Genomic DNA, 13851 nt, shown 5'->3' on the forward strand with positions numbered 1-13851 from the left:
AAACATGACTGCCAATAGTGCGATGATAAAAAATAAAGATGCCAGAAATGGAGGAATGCAGATATCTCTTATTGTTGTTGTAGTAGTGGGATCACAGAAACGGACAGGGATGAAATCATTGATGAAGTCTTTAAAATAGCGAGGTTACATAGAGGACTGGAATAAAGGGGAGGAAAAGTAGTTGGGAAATTGTTCCTTGGGTTATAACCTTAAATAACCTCGTTCTTTCATTGTATATCATTGATGAAGAAATGTCACCACTGTTACTGAGCTGCTGCTGAATTTATGCTGGTACGTTAGTAGAGTGTTCAGCATAAATTGAGAACGTAGCATTCATTAATTCTGCAGTTTGGAAACTGACATGTGGAAAATTACGTAAATGTTTCAATGTATTATGTACTTTCAGTTAAGGAAGTAATTAAAGTGATTTTATTCTCCTGTTCATTAAATTGGAATATCTTGATTTAAAAATTGAGGGTGGACACAATTCACTCACTATTTAAATCGTGCTTTCCTTAATTTATTTCACATATTCTGTGCAATCTGGAGCAAAAAAAAATTGTTTTTGTTCTGTTGTGCTTATTCCGAGCTGTTGCTGTGTTCTGTGTCGTATTGCTGTGTGCTGCTTGCCACCTAGTGGTATAATCTCTGAATTGACGTGACGTGCAGAGTTATTTTGCATTAAGCAAAAGCTTTGGTACCATTCAATAATAGCACATTTTCCAAGAGGAATTTATTGTATTAATTTTTGTTACTCTGAATAATATGCCATATCATGCACATGAAGAAACTAAAAATTGCTTTAAATGTTTTAAGGGGAGATCTAAATCAATGTAGAACATAAAACAGTCCAGCAGAGGAACAGGCCCTTTGGCCCATGATGTCTGTGCCAATCTTGATGCCAAATTAAACTAATCCCATCTGCCTGCACATAGTCTACATCCCTACATTCACTGCCTTTTCATGTGCCTGTCTAAATGCCTCATAAATGTTACTGTTGTATATGCTTTCACCACTTTACCTGGCAGTGCATTCCAGGCACCTACCACTCTTTGTTGGGGGGAGGGGGGGGGGAAACTTGCCTCGTAAATCTCCTTAACCTTTCCCCCTCTCACCTTATACCCTCTTCCCGGGCAAAAGAGTTTGACTATCTACCCTGTCTACGCCGTCTGAAGCAAGATGGAAAATATGTCTTTAAAAGAAAATTTAATCAATTTGTTCATTTTCAATTACTTTTTTGCTCTGATTTAATAGGTGTAACTTTTCTGTTGGATTATACTCATTTCCTGCTCTGAGGCATGTTTGGGCTTGCTTGTAGAAAACACTGTTGATTTTTGGGACACTAATTTGCTGATAAAGCAAGCAGGTTACATAGACATATCGAATATGTTATAATTCATCGTGCTTGCATGTGAATTTACGGCATTGCTAATTCAAGACTGAGTAGACAAGTTAGTGTTGGTCAGGAAACAAGGAAATAAAATGGGCAGATCAGCTTCTAAATATTCCCCCCGGAACACTATCTGAGCATGTAAACATATTTTCTTATTTATGAACATTTGTTTTTACATAGTTTACAAGTAAGTGGTTCCTACCATATTATAAAAAGAATACATTGGCCATCTATATTCCTATAACACCGGGCTACCATTTTATTGATGCAACTTGTCACCACTTGTAAATTGTAAATGCTTCAAGTTATTAAGTTAAATTGCACTGAAACAAAATAATGTAACAACCTCTTATTTGTTGCAATAACTTGCATTCTTTTTTCTTACAGAAAGAATTAAGTTTGCCAAGAAAAGGAAGCTTGTAAGTAAACATAATTATACCTGGAACATTATAATTGTGATATGTTGATGGATGTTTGAAAAATTTTCTTTGTGAATTTGTTAGTCCTGCAAATATACTTAAGGCACTCAACATACACATGACCATCAAATATTTGTAGGTTAAGTCAAATGCCATTTGTTGCAGTGTAAATTATTCTCTACTCTACCCACAGAGAATTAGTGTGATAGCTTTCCATTTCCCACACCAAGATTTCACGTCCATCCATATTGTCCACACTTTGTCCAGGACATCAAGTGAAAGTCACTCTGTCTTCCATTCTAAAGGTGTTTCCAAGAAGTTCCCTTTGATCTCAGTCATTTGTTTCTCACCAGCTCATTTTTTGTGTGAGTCTAGACAATAAATTTGGATGGACTATCTTCTAAAGAACATAACAAGTAAGGTGCACTTTGTTCTCAGTAATTCCGCCTCACAGTTCATTGATTGCAGTTGAAATTTTCCTCATTAGTCCAAGCTGAGGCTATTTGTAGTGCTCCTGTTACTGTTCCAACCATTCAGCTAACTCAACACAAAGTGAATTGAATCCAACGGTTTCTCATTTAGTATATCATTCTGGAACACTGGACAGTGCTCAACGGATAAGGCCAATTGTGAAACTTAGTACTGTGATACATGTATCAGCCGTGGTGATTATGCCAGAAATGTCTAATTTACTAAGGCATTATATTTAATTTTTCTCTTGTAGATAAGCTTGGGTGTCACTTTTGAGAGCACCAGCTGAACTATATAAATTAATAATAATTGATTTTTTTTTCTCTTGTGATTTAATTTTGGTGAAATTTGTGTCCTTCAAAGTGAGGTTGTCAGTGTTATGGCACATATTACTGTTGCACTTTTGCCATTGAAAGCCAGGATCATAATTTATTGTAGCATGGATTCCATAGAAAGTTTTAACTGCACTGTGTAAAAGAATACTTAAAGGAGCTGTTTGTACGGTGTGTGCAAATACATACACCTGCCTTTTTCACTCTTCAGAAAGATGGACAGCACCCTCAATCTAAATTGGAAGATTTGTAACAATCATAAGTTTTAACAAGGAAATTGCAATATTCAGTGCAGCTTTTTAAATAAAGTTGAGATTGGACTGCATTGCTCAAAAATAGTCTAAGACAAAGATTTCTAAATGTAGAAAGATGGTCTAGTTAACTTTATGAAAACCATCCGATTTATTCCATGGTGCCGTGGGCATGTTGTCTCAAATACCCTGTGTTATAAGTTGTTTTCTTGTTTCTTCCATTTGACCTGAAACTTATTTCTGTGGTTGCATTCAAAGAAAAAAGCTCTTTAGAAATTAAAATAAGGAAGTTGTGACAATGTAACCAATATTTGTAAGCATATAAAAAATAAAATTTGATATTGTTGTTCCATAACCTATTGAAGTTATTTTCCTTATCATAGATAACTAAAACATGATCCTCAGGAAATTGTGTTCATTGCACTGGTATGAATGCTTCTGCTTGGAACCCAACCAGAGTATCAAACTTCAGAACCAGTTACCCAAAGAGTTAGATTTTTATGATGTGGCTTGGATTATTACCCAAATAATTATGAACAAGTGTTATGCTGATTCAAAGTGAACTGTCTGATTGAACTCATGTTTCATAACCATGTACCTCGTGATGTGCATTATTTTTCAAGCGGAATTTGACAAAAACGTTTCAATGTGAGAGCTACATTAACTACTAAATGATGTCTACGACTCAACAAAATGGTTTTATGGAGCTCCTTGTGTAACTAAAACAAAATCTACTTATACAATAAAATAAAACTCTATTTAAAAAAAAACATATTGAATTAAAAAGAATCTGCACAAGTTTTTTAAGAATATAATTACTGTCATTATATAACAGATATATTTTGATGCAGCTTTTGGCACATATTGGCCCTTGCAAAGGCCTCCTCCCTTCAGCCTCATATCCCCTCCCTTCAGCCATAATACCCCTTCTGTCTATAAACACACCTGCCCATGTTCCCAATTATTCCCCCACTCCACAGCTGCTGATCCTCTCCACACATTTGCCCATGCTCCTCACTGTGCTCCAGCCCATACTCCATCTGCACATCTGAAAGGATATTGATGTTTATTCACGTATCCTGCATGTAAAATTGGAGGATTATGCAGAGACATTGTTAGTGGTATTTCTCCATTGCTTTGAAGTGCCTGTTGTAAGTAGTCCATGTTTTGGAAGCATACAGGAGGATCTGGTAGACTGTGAACTTTGTTTTGGGTTTGAGGTCTTGATCTCGAGGAGGTCTTTTCCTCAGAAGGCAAAAGGCTGTGCTGATGCACTGATGGTGAGTTTCAGCATCAATGTCTGTCTTTTCTGAGGAGTGGCTCCTGAGATTATGGGAAGTGGTCCATGTTTTCTTAGGGTCTGATCATGATTAAAGCAGTGTCAGGTTTATGGCACCACCATCTGCAGCGTTGTTGCTCACATCATCTTGGAACATATGATTTTGCATCTGGCTTTCTGCTAACATAATCTTTCTGGAGATAATACTGTGGATGGATGTTGACAGCTGAGTGCGAAAGTACTTGAACATGTGATTGAAAGCATTTGGCAGATAGAATCAGTCTGGCTTTGCTATCTGTTAATCATTCTAGCATGATTACTTTTCTGCAATGCCAATAAAAAGCATGACGTACTTCTGTTGGAATGTTTCTAAGGAAGCATTCTGCATTGAAGCTCACCAGGCATTTGCATATCAGATTTGCACCATCTGATGTGCTTTCCCAGCTTCTATTGGGAATCAGAGCATGCATTAATGCTTTACTAAATAAAATAATGTACAGCTCTCTAGACATAAGTACTGACAAGCAGACCTAAGTCACGCTGAATCAGAGATGTTTTATCCGTGGGCCCTTGTTTGCCCCGTAAAATGTTCAGAGAGGCAGTTCCCTTCAGAAACTAACTGGTAACACTGATAATGTTGGTGGCAAAATGACGAGCCACTCAACCAATGATAAAAACCTTATCAATGGTAACCATACTGTCCCACTTCTTAAATTCATTGGCTTGGCAATAACTTGTTCAAAAATAAACATTGCCTTTTTGAAACAGCCTGTGGTTTTCTGGCAATGACGCACATAAATACGTTGAATGGAAAGACATCATAAGCAGCTCTGCACTGGGTGCACATAGTCACCTGCACCTTTAATTTTTCCAAATGACACTGACTTCTCCCTGCAGTTCTATCAGCCAGGGGAGAGGGAATAAGTACAGAGCCAGGAAAATGAACAAAAGAAAAAGTGAAATGATGGAGTTAATGGTATGAAGATCCTGGGAAGAGTACAAGTGTTATAAGTGAAAATAAGAGCGGAGTGGGCTACATCCTTTAAGCCTACTCCACCATTCAACGAGATCATGGGTGAAAGGAGAAAGAGAAGGGAGCAGTGGAACTGAAGTAAGAAACCTACAAGGGTGGGAAAAGACATAGATAGGAGAAGGAGCGAAAGAGACAGAATAACACACACAGAACATACTATTCCAAAAGTATGAGAACTTGGGCTTCCCCAGGAAATTGCTTTATATTATTTAAACCCAGTGTCCTAACAATCAAAAGAAATGGGAATTTTTGACCTGAACTGGATTCAGGTGCAGACAGGCACAGAAAACATTGTCCCAGATATTTGATTCAAACTGCCTCAACCATTGGATAGAAATATTCTTAAACTTATTTTTTTTTAACATTCTTTTAAGTGGTACATTGCTGAAAACATGAGCGGTTAAAATTGTAGCAAAGAAGACTAGGTGTCTGGGACCTCAATGAACACAGTATGCAACAGTGCATCTCCTAATGAGTCATATTGTGGAATGTAAAATGGTCAACACAAAAGCCTAGAGAATGGGTATTTCTTTCTGTACTTGCTATGATTTGACTGGGTAAGCAAAAAGGAAATAATATAATGTACTGCCTGTACTGTTACACTTGCAGCAGACAATTTGTGCATTTAAATTGGTAAATTGGTTTATTATTGTCACATGTATCCAGGTACATTGAAAAACTTTTCGTATGCCATCCATACAGATTATTTCATTACAACAGTGCATTGAGGTAGTACAAGGGAAAACAATAATAGAATGCAGAATAAAATGTTACAGTTACAGAGAAAGTGCAGTTGCAGGCAGATCTTAAGGTGCAAGGCCATAATGAGGTAGACAGTGAGATCAAGAGTCCATCTTATTGTACTAGGGGACTGTTCAATAGTCTTATAACAGTGGGAAAGAGGCTGTCCTTGAACCTGGCGGTATGTGCTTTCTGGCTTTTGTATCTTCTGCCCGATGGGAGGGGAGAAGAGAGAATGTCGGGTGGGTGGGGTCTTTGATTGTGTTGACTGCTTTACCAAGGCAGCGAGAAGTATAGACAGAGTCCGTGGAGGGGAGGTTTTATTTTCATTTATTAATTGTTTGCAATGTGGGTGTTGCTGACAAGGTCAGTGTTAATTGCTCTTCCCTAGTTGTTCTTCAGAAGGCAGTAGTGAGCCAGCTTCTTGAACCACTGCAATTCTTATGAAAGTCACAATGCCTTTGGGTAGATAGTTCCAGGATTTAGACCAAGCAATGAAGAAGAATCAGTGATGTCTTTCCAACTCAGGATGATGTGTGACTTGGATGGGACCATGTAGGTGGTAGTATCTCCATACACCTGCTGCCCATGTCCTTCTTAGTGATTAGGTTGTGTTTTTGAGAGGCACCCTAAATAAATGATCGCAGTGTTTTTTGTAAGTCATACACATTCCAGTCACAGTGCACCACTGGCGGAGGGAATGAATGTTTTCTGGGACCATTCAAACATGCTGCTTTGTCTTGGATGTTGTAGAGCTGCTTGTGGTTTGTTGGAGCTGTATTTGTTCCGGCAAGCTGGGAGTATTTGAATATGCTCCTGAGTTGTGCCTTATAGATGGTGAAATGGTTTTGGGCTGTCAGGAGCCAAAGTATTCACTGCAGGGTACCCTGCTACTGATGTGATCTTATTGCCACAGTATTTATGTGGCTGGTCCATTGAGCTTCTGGCCATTGGTGAGCCATAGATTGTTGATGTTGGGGCATTTGGAGATGGTAATGCAACTGAGTGTCAAGGGTAGATGGTTTAGAGTCTCTCTTGTTGGAAACTGTCATTGCCTGCCACTTCTATGATGCAAGTCATACCTGTACGCAATTAGGTTTTGCTGCTTTTAAGGGTAAAGATCTTCATTTGCTGAGGTGTTGGTTGCAAATGGAATTGAACATTATGTAATAATTATTGGCAAACATGCACACTTCTGATCTCTTGTGAAAGTAAGGTCATTGACGGCACGGTAGTGTAGCGGTTAGCACGATGCTATTACAGCGCCAGCGATCGGGGTTCGATTCCTGTCGCTGTCTGTAAGGAGTTTGTACGTTCTCCCGTGTCTGCGTGGGTTTCCTCCGGGTGCTCCGGTTTCCTCCCACATTCTAAAAGATGTACAGGTAGGTCAATTTGGGTTTAAAATGGGTGGCGCGAACTTGTTGAGCCGGAAGGGCCTGTTACCACTCTGTAAATAAAATTTAAAAAAACATTTTAAAAAAAATTGATGAAGTGGCTGAAGTGGTTAAGCCCAAGACATTGTCCTGAGGAACTTCTGTCGTGATGTCTGGGGGTTGGGACAATTAATCTCTAATAGCCACAATCTTTTGTGGGATGTGGGAAGGCGTGATGCCATCGACATTGGTTTTACCAGAGCTCTTTGATATCATACTCAGGAAAATGTTGCCTTCATCTCAAGTCTATTCGTTGTTATTTCACTTCTGGAACCCAGCTCTTTGATCTAGTTTGGGCCATAGCAGCAACAAGGCATAGGGATGAGTGGTCTTGGCAAATCCCAAGCTAGGCATTAATAAGCAGGTTCCCCGCAAATATGTGTAGCTTTTAAGTGCTGTCAACAACACTACTCATCACTTTGCTGATGATTGAAAGTAGATTGATTGTTTGAGTGGTAATTAGCTGGATTTGTCCTTTTTTATGAATAGGGCAAACCTGGGCAACTTTCTACATTGTTGGTTAGATACCAGTATTGTAAACGTACTGCAGATGTTGGACTACAGCTAATCTTAGAGTCTTGTGTACTAGAGCAGGCTGTTGTCTGATCCCATCATCTTTGTTGTATCTAGGGCTCCCAGCTTCCTCTTGACACCACGTGGAATTAATCATACTGGCTAACTTGCCAGCGTGATGATTGGATCTCTGGAGCAAGCCAAATTCGATCATCTACTGAACACTTCTGGTTGAATGTGGTTGTGAATGCTTCAGCTTTGATTTCTACACTCATGATGGGTCTCCCGTTGTTGAGTACGAGAATGTTCTCGGGGCCTCCATCTTCCATGAGCCATTTAATTACCCGCCTTCATTCATGACTGCATGTACAGGCTACAGGGCTTTAATTTGATCAGTTGGCTGTGGGATCACTTAGCTTTGCTTATTGCATTCTGCTTTTGCTATATAGCATGGATCTTGTCTGGTTGTAGTTTCACCAGGGTGGCATCTTATTTTTAGTGCTGCTCCTGGGCATGCTCTTCAAACTGATCCCCTGGCTTAATTGTAAAAGTAGAGTGAGAGATGTGCTGAGCCATGACATAACAGATTATTGTTCTGTATATTTCTGCTGCTGCTGATGGCCCAGAGCCCCTCATGGATGCCCAGTTTTGAGCTGCCTGCTCTGTTCTGAGTATTTCTTACTTAGGGCAGTGGCAGTAGAAGACAAAATGATCGAAGGTGTCCTTGGTTTGAAAATGTGATTTTATCTCCAGAAGAACTATGTGTTGTTCTCTTCTACCGGTGGAATCATGAACAAATGCATTTAGTACAGTTGGATTGGTGAGGATGAGGTCAAGTAGTCTCATCATGTGTGTTGGTTCACTCACTATCTGCTGCAGTCCCAAACTGATAACTATGTTCTTCAGGACCTGGCCAGATCAATTAGTGGTGCCAACAATCCATGCTTGCTGGTGGATATTGATGTCCCCCACTCAGAGTACATTCTGTGCTGTTGCTTCATTTATTATTCCAGGAGCACTGATTCATCAGCCTGTGGGAGGATGGTAGGCAGAAATGAGGTGGAGGTTTCCTTGCTCATGTTTGGTCTGATACCGTGAGGCGTCTTGTAAAGTTGGTGTGCAGGACTCTTGCGATCTTCTGCTTCCTTCCAGTGTACCACTATGCTACCTTTCTGGTGGATTTGCCCTGCTGGTGCAAATGTGATAGAGAATCCTGGCATAATTAGGTGAATTTGACTGTGTCAGGCTGTTGCTTGACTAGACTGTGGGATATTTCTCCCAATTTAGATACCAGTTCCCAAATGTTTGCGAGGAGGATTTTACAAGGTCAGCTTGGCTGTGAGTGACTTTGCCACATCCAAAATTGTTATCTAGGCTCATGCAGGTGAGTTCTTCTGTTTTCTTGTTTTTTTTGCTGTAACATTCTAGTTATGATGCAACAGAGCAATCTAACAGGCCATTTCAAAGGTCTCTCAAGAATTTAACATGTTGCTGCATATCTCAGTCCAGGTAAGGATGGCTCATCTCCTCCCTGAAGAACATTTGGGGGAACCAATTAAGTTATTAGGATAATCTGACCGTTCAACATCTGTCATTTCTAAGGTTAATGGTTGTTTTAATTGGTGGTAAGTTCCCACATACAGCAAAATGATTGGACTAGATCATTTTTATGTGATTGTGTTGATTGTAGCATAACTATTGGTTCATCCCCTGTCCTTCTTTGAAACAGTCCCATGGGATCCCTTGTATCTAACTGAGAGGGCGGACAGTCTCGGTTGATTTTTATTCGTTCAAGGGATGTGGGCTTCGAAGGCTGAGCCAGCATTTAATTGCCCATCCCTAAATGCCCTTGAGAAAGTGGTGGTGAGCTCCCTTGAACCGCTTGCAGTCCTTGTATACCCAAAATGCTGTTGGGGAGGGAGTTCCAGTTATTCTGATCCAGCGGCAGTGAAGGAACGGTAATATATTTCCAAGTCAGGGTAGTGTGTGGCTTGGAGGGCAACTTCCAGATGGTGGTGTTTCCATGCTTTTGCAGCCCTTGTCCTTCTAGCAGGTAGAGGTCATGGGTTTGGAAAGTGCTGTCTCAGGAGTCTTGGTGAGTTACTGCAGTGAATCCTGTAGCTGGTACAAACTGTTGCCACTGTGCATCGGTTGTGGATGGGGTGCCTATCAAGTGGGCTGCTATGTTCTGTATGATGTCAAGCTTCTTGAGTTTTTTTTTTGAAGCTCCATTTATCCAGCAGATATAAGAGATCATTTATTTGCTGCAGGATTTCTAACCTCTGCCTGCTCTGTAGCCACATTGTGTATATGGCTACTCCGTTTCAGGTTCTGGTCAATGGTAACCCCCAGGATATTGATAGCAAGGATTCAGTGATGGTAATGCCATTGAATCTCAGGGAGTGATAACTAGATTTTCTCCTGTTGGATATCATCATTGTTTGCCACTTATGTGCTGAGTATGTTTCTTTCTACCTATCATCCCCAGGCCTGGATATTGTCCAGGTCTTGCTGCATTTGGATGTGTATTGCTTCATGATCTGAGGAGTCATGAATAGTGTTGAACATTGTCCAATCATTAGTGAACATCCCTACTTCTGACCTTGTGATCCCTCCAGTTGTCAAGCATCAGCCTGGATTTTGTGCTCGGGGGTTTCTCAAATGCAACCTGAACTTTGACAAAAAAGCAGAAGTACTATCACTGGATCCTTGGTTGACACAAAAGGAAAGATGGAATGGATTAAGATAGAGGGTGGAAAATCAGAAAGTTATGCAATAAATAAAACTGAAGAAATGCAGCACTAAACGTGGCTGACTGCAGTAGGAAACATATTACATTGTTAAAAGGGAACTTAGACTTGAAATGTCAAGAATTAATTTTCTGTGCCAAGTTTTGTTTGTTTTGAACACAAGTGCAGTAGCTTCACACCATTCAGTGCATTGAAAATAGTGAGAGGAGCAGCAGAAAGCCTTGGTGGAGTGCTGGAACTTGGAGAGCAATATCTGGCTTTCCTGAGGTTGCTTGCACTATTTGCTTGACTCTTATTTTGATATGGCTAATTCAGGGTTAATATTTTACTGTATTTTCCTGCCTCTCTCCCCTAAGATATAAGCTTTCGACCTCGGATTGCTGTGCTAATCAAATTGTTTGCAGATCAATTTAATGTAGACAATGGATCTCTTGAATTCTGACTTCAGTTTGTTTTAAAACAAATCTGCAATTGGTGCATCCTGTTTGATCATTCTAGTTTGAGAATTCTATCTTACATTGACGTTATTGTAATAATTAACTAAAACTCCATATTGAAAGTTACCAGCAGTAAACTGAGTAAAACCAAAATTAAGCATTTGCTTTTGGCCATTAAGGAATTGATACCCAACTTCAAGATTGTAATTTAGTATTACGGTACGTATTCTTGTTTTGTCATAGATTTAAATTGCATTCTTTTTAACCATCAATCCAGGCAATCCACTAATCTGTGTTAGTAATTAGTTGGGGAACATATTTGAAAGCATTGTACCCTTTTTCCTTCATGTGTAGCCCTCTGATAATGATGTACATAAGAAATAGTTTGCGGGACTCCATTAAAATATCACACTTGCACATATTTTATTCTTTACTCCATGTACCTTTTCCTGAATAATAACCTGCAGTAGTTCAATCTGAGAAAGCCTGTCATTTTTTTCCTGATGTTTTAACAGGTTGGATCTTAAAGCAGTATTGACAGCAGAGGAAATTGCTATTCTGGCAACTCAGCCATAGCAAGATTAAGTTCATGGTTGTATTTAACGCAAAAAAAACGTTGCAGCTGTCCAAGATGTGACATGCTCAAGTCACTGATGGTAAATGAAGAGGAAGAGTTTAAATCTGACATTTTTTTGGCAGAGAGGGAAGGGCAACTAATAAAAGAATGGAATGTTCTGGGGAATTTGTAATATGATGAAGGGCCATTTACTACTTAAATATTTCCTGCAATTTGCTTTTATTTCATGTTTCCAGCATTTTTGTTTTTTTTTAATTTAGCATTTACTTTTGCTTTGTTTCAATTCTTTTGTAACAGGGGAATGTTAAATGTCCTGGTGCCATCAAGTATTAAAGATCAAATTAGGCTCTGCAGTTGGAAAAGAGATAAAAGTACAGATGCTGGAATCTGAAATAAGAGCAACAATGTTTGAAGAACTCAGCCAGTCAGGCAGCATCTGTAGAAAGAAAAAAATCAGTCAATGTTCCTTCATCAGAGCTGGGGAAAGAAGTGAGATGTGAGACAGAAACCTATATGGAGGTTGATTAAGACAGATCAGTTGCTATATAGGAGCATACATACTGACTATTTGCAAGACACTTTAAAGAAACAGGGTGAAAAAGAGATGGGTATGATAGGGGAAACAACAAAAGAGTTATCTGAAGTTGAAGAATTCATTTCTATTCCAGAAGCTTGCAAAATGCCCAGACAGAAGATGATATGATGTTCTTTTAGTTTACATTTGGTCTCACTATAGCACTGGAGGAGGCCACAGATACACAGGTCAGAAAGGGAGTGGAACTGAGAAGTAAAGTAGCATGCAACAGGAAGCTCAGGATCGCCCCCGCAGACTGAGAGCAGCTGCTCTGCAAAGTGATCACCTAATCTGCGTTTGGTTTCTCCAGCTGAGAGGAGACCACATTGTGAAAATTGGACAAAGTACAAGTGAATCACTGCTTTACCTGGAATGATTGCTTGGGGCCTTGCATGTAGGGAAGGGAAGAGGTAAATGGGGAAGTGTTGCGGCTCCTCTGGTTCCATGGGAAGGTGCAATGTGACGTGGAGCGGTGGGGGGGGGGGGGGGGGGGGGGGGATGGAAGAGCAGACCAGGAAATCAAAAAGTGAGTGGTCCGTGCAAAATGGAGAAAAGGGAGGAGAGGGGAAGATGTGACTCGTGGTGGGATCATGTGTTGGAGCTGGCGGATATTGTGAAGGATAATGTCCTGAATGCGAAAGCTGGTGAGGTGGAAGGTGAATCACCGGGGAACTCTATCTTTGTTCTATCCCAGCAGAATGGATGAGAGCAGATATGTGGGAAATAGAGGGAATGTGGTTGAGAGCCCTATGCAATATGGCAGAGGGGAAGTTGTGTTTCAGGAGGAAGGAAGGCATTTGAGAGGCACATCAAAGTGAAAGGCCACATCGTTGGAACAAATGCAACAGAGCCTGAAGAAACTGGAGAATAAGGTATGGTGTCCTTACAGAAGGCAGTGTGAGAGATGGAGACAGAGATCCAGAAAGGGTTGGGGATTGTCAGAGATGGACACTGTGAATGAGGGAAGAGGGTGGAAACTTTCAGCAAAAATTATACATTTTCAAGTTCTGTAGGGGCACAGGATGTTGTCACTGTATCAGAGAAAAAGTTGGGAGAATGGTCCAAATAGGCCTGGAACAAGGACGGTTCCATGTGTCCAACCAAAAGATAGCTGCACCTTTAATCAGGAGAACTTGAGTGGAATCAAAGGAGAAGTTGTTTTCCATAAGAACAATTTTTGCCAGTTGAAAAGTGTGTTGGTGAAGGGGAACTGGATGGGCCTCTGTTCAAGGAAGAAACAAAGAGCCCTCAAACCTTTCTGATGTAGGATGGAGATTTAAAGGCATTGAACATCCATGTTGAAGACTGTGCCATTGTTTTCTCCAATCCTTGCCAAATGAACTTGATTATGTTTCCATAACGTCTTGTCCAGATAATGAATCACCAAATCATATAAGGCTACGTACCAAGTGCCGATAAATGGGATTACTATAGATGGGTACTTGATGGTTGGAATGGACATGGTGGGCTGAAGGGCCCATTTCTGTGTGATATGATTCTTCCTAATTCCCCTTTGAAAAGGTAGGCCCGATTAGAGACGAAGGTGGGAAGATGTGCCTGGAAGCTGTGGAAGTGGGTGAGGTTCTCAATGAATACTTCTCTTCAGTATTCACCAAGGAGAGGGGTCTGGATAACGCTGAGGACAGTG

The 13851-nt window shown here is 40.2% G+C and overlaps 1 protein-coding gene across 1 annotated transcript in view; it reads left to right on the forward strand.

The window, feature by feature from the left end:
* The window catches only part of mast2 (microtubule associated serine/threonine kinase 2), a 306466-nt gene that overhangs the window by 124679 nt on the left and 167936 nt on the right, over positions 1-13851 (forward strand). Inside the window, 1 exon segment of the mRNA XM_052013169.1 lies at positions 1781-1812. Within this exon segment, the coding sequence (XP_051869129.1) occupies positions 1781-1812 (32 nt within the window).

This window comes from Pristis pectinata, chromosome 3 (assembly GCF_009764475.1).
Source record: "Pristis pectinata isolate sPriPec2 chromosome 3, sPriPec2.1.pri, whole genome shotgun sequence".
Lineage (NCBI taxonomy): Eukaryota > Metazoa > Chordata > Chondrichthyes > Rhinopristiformes > Pristidae > Pristis > Pristis pectinata.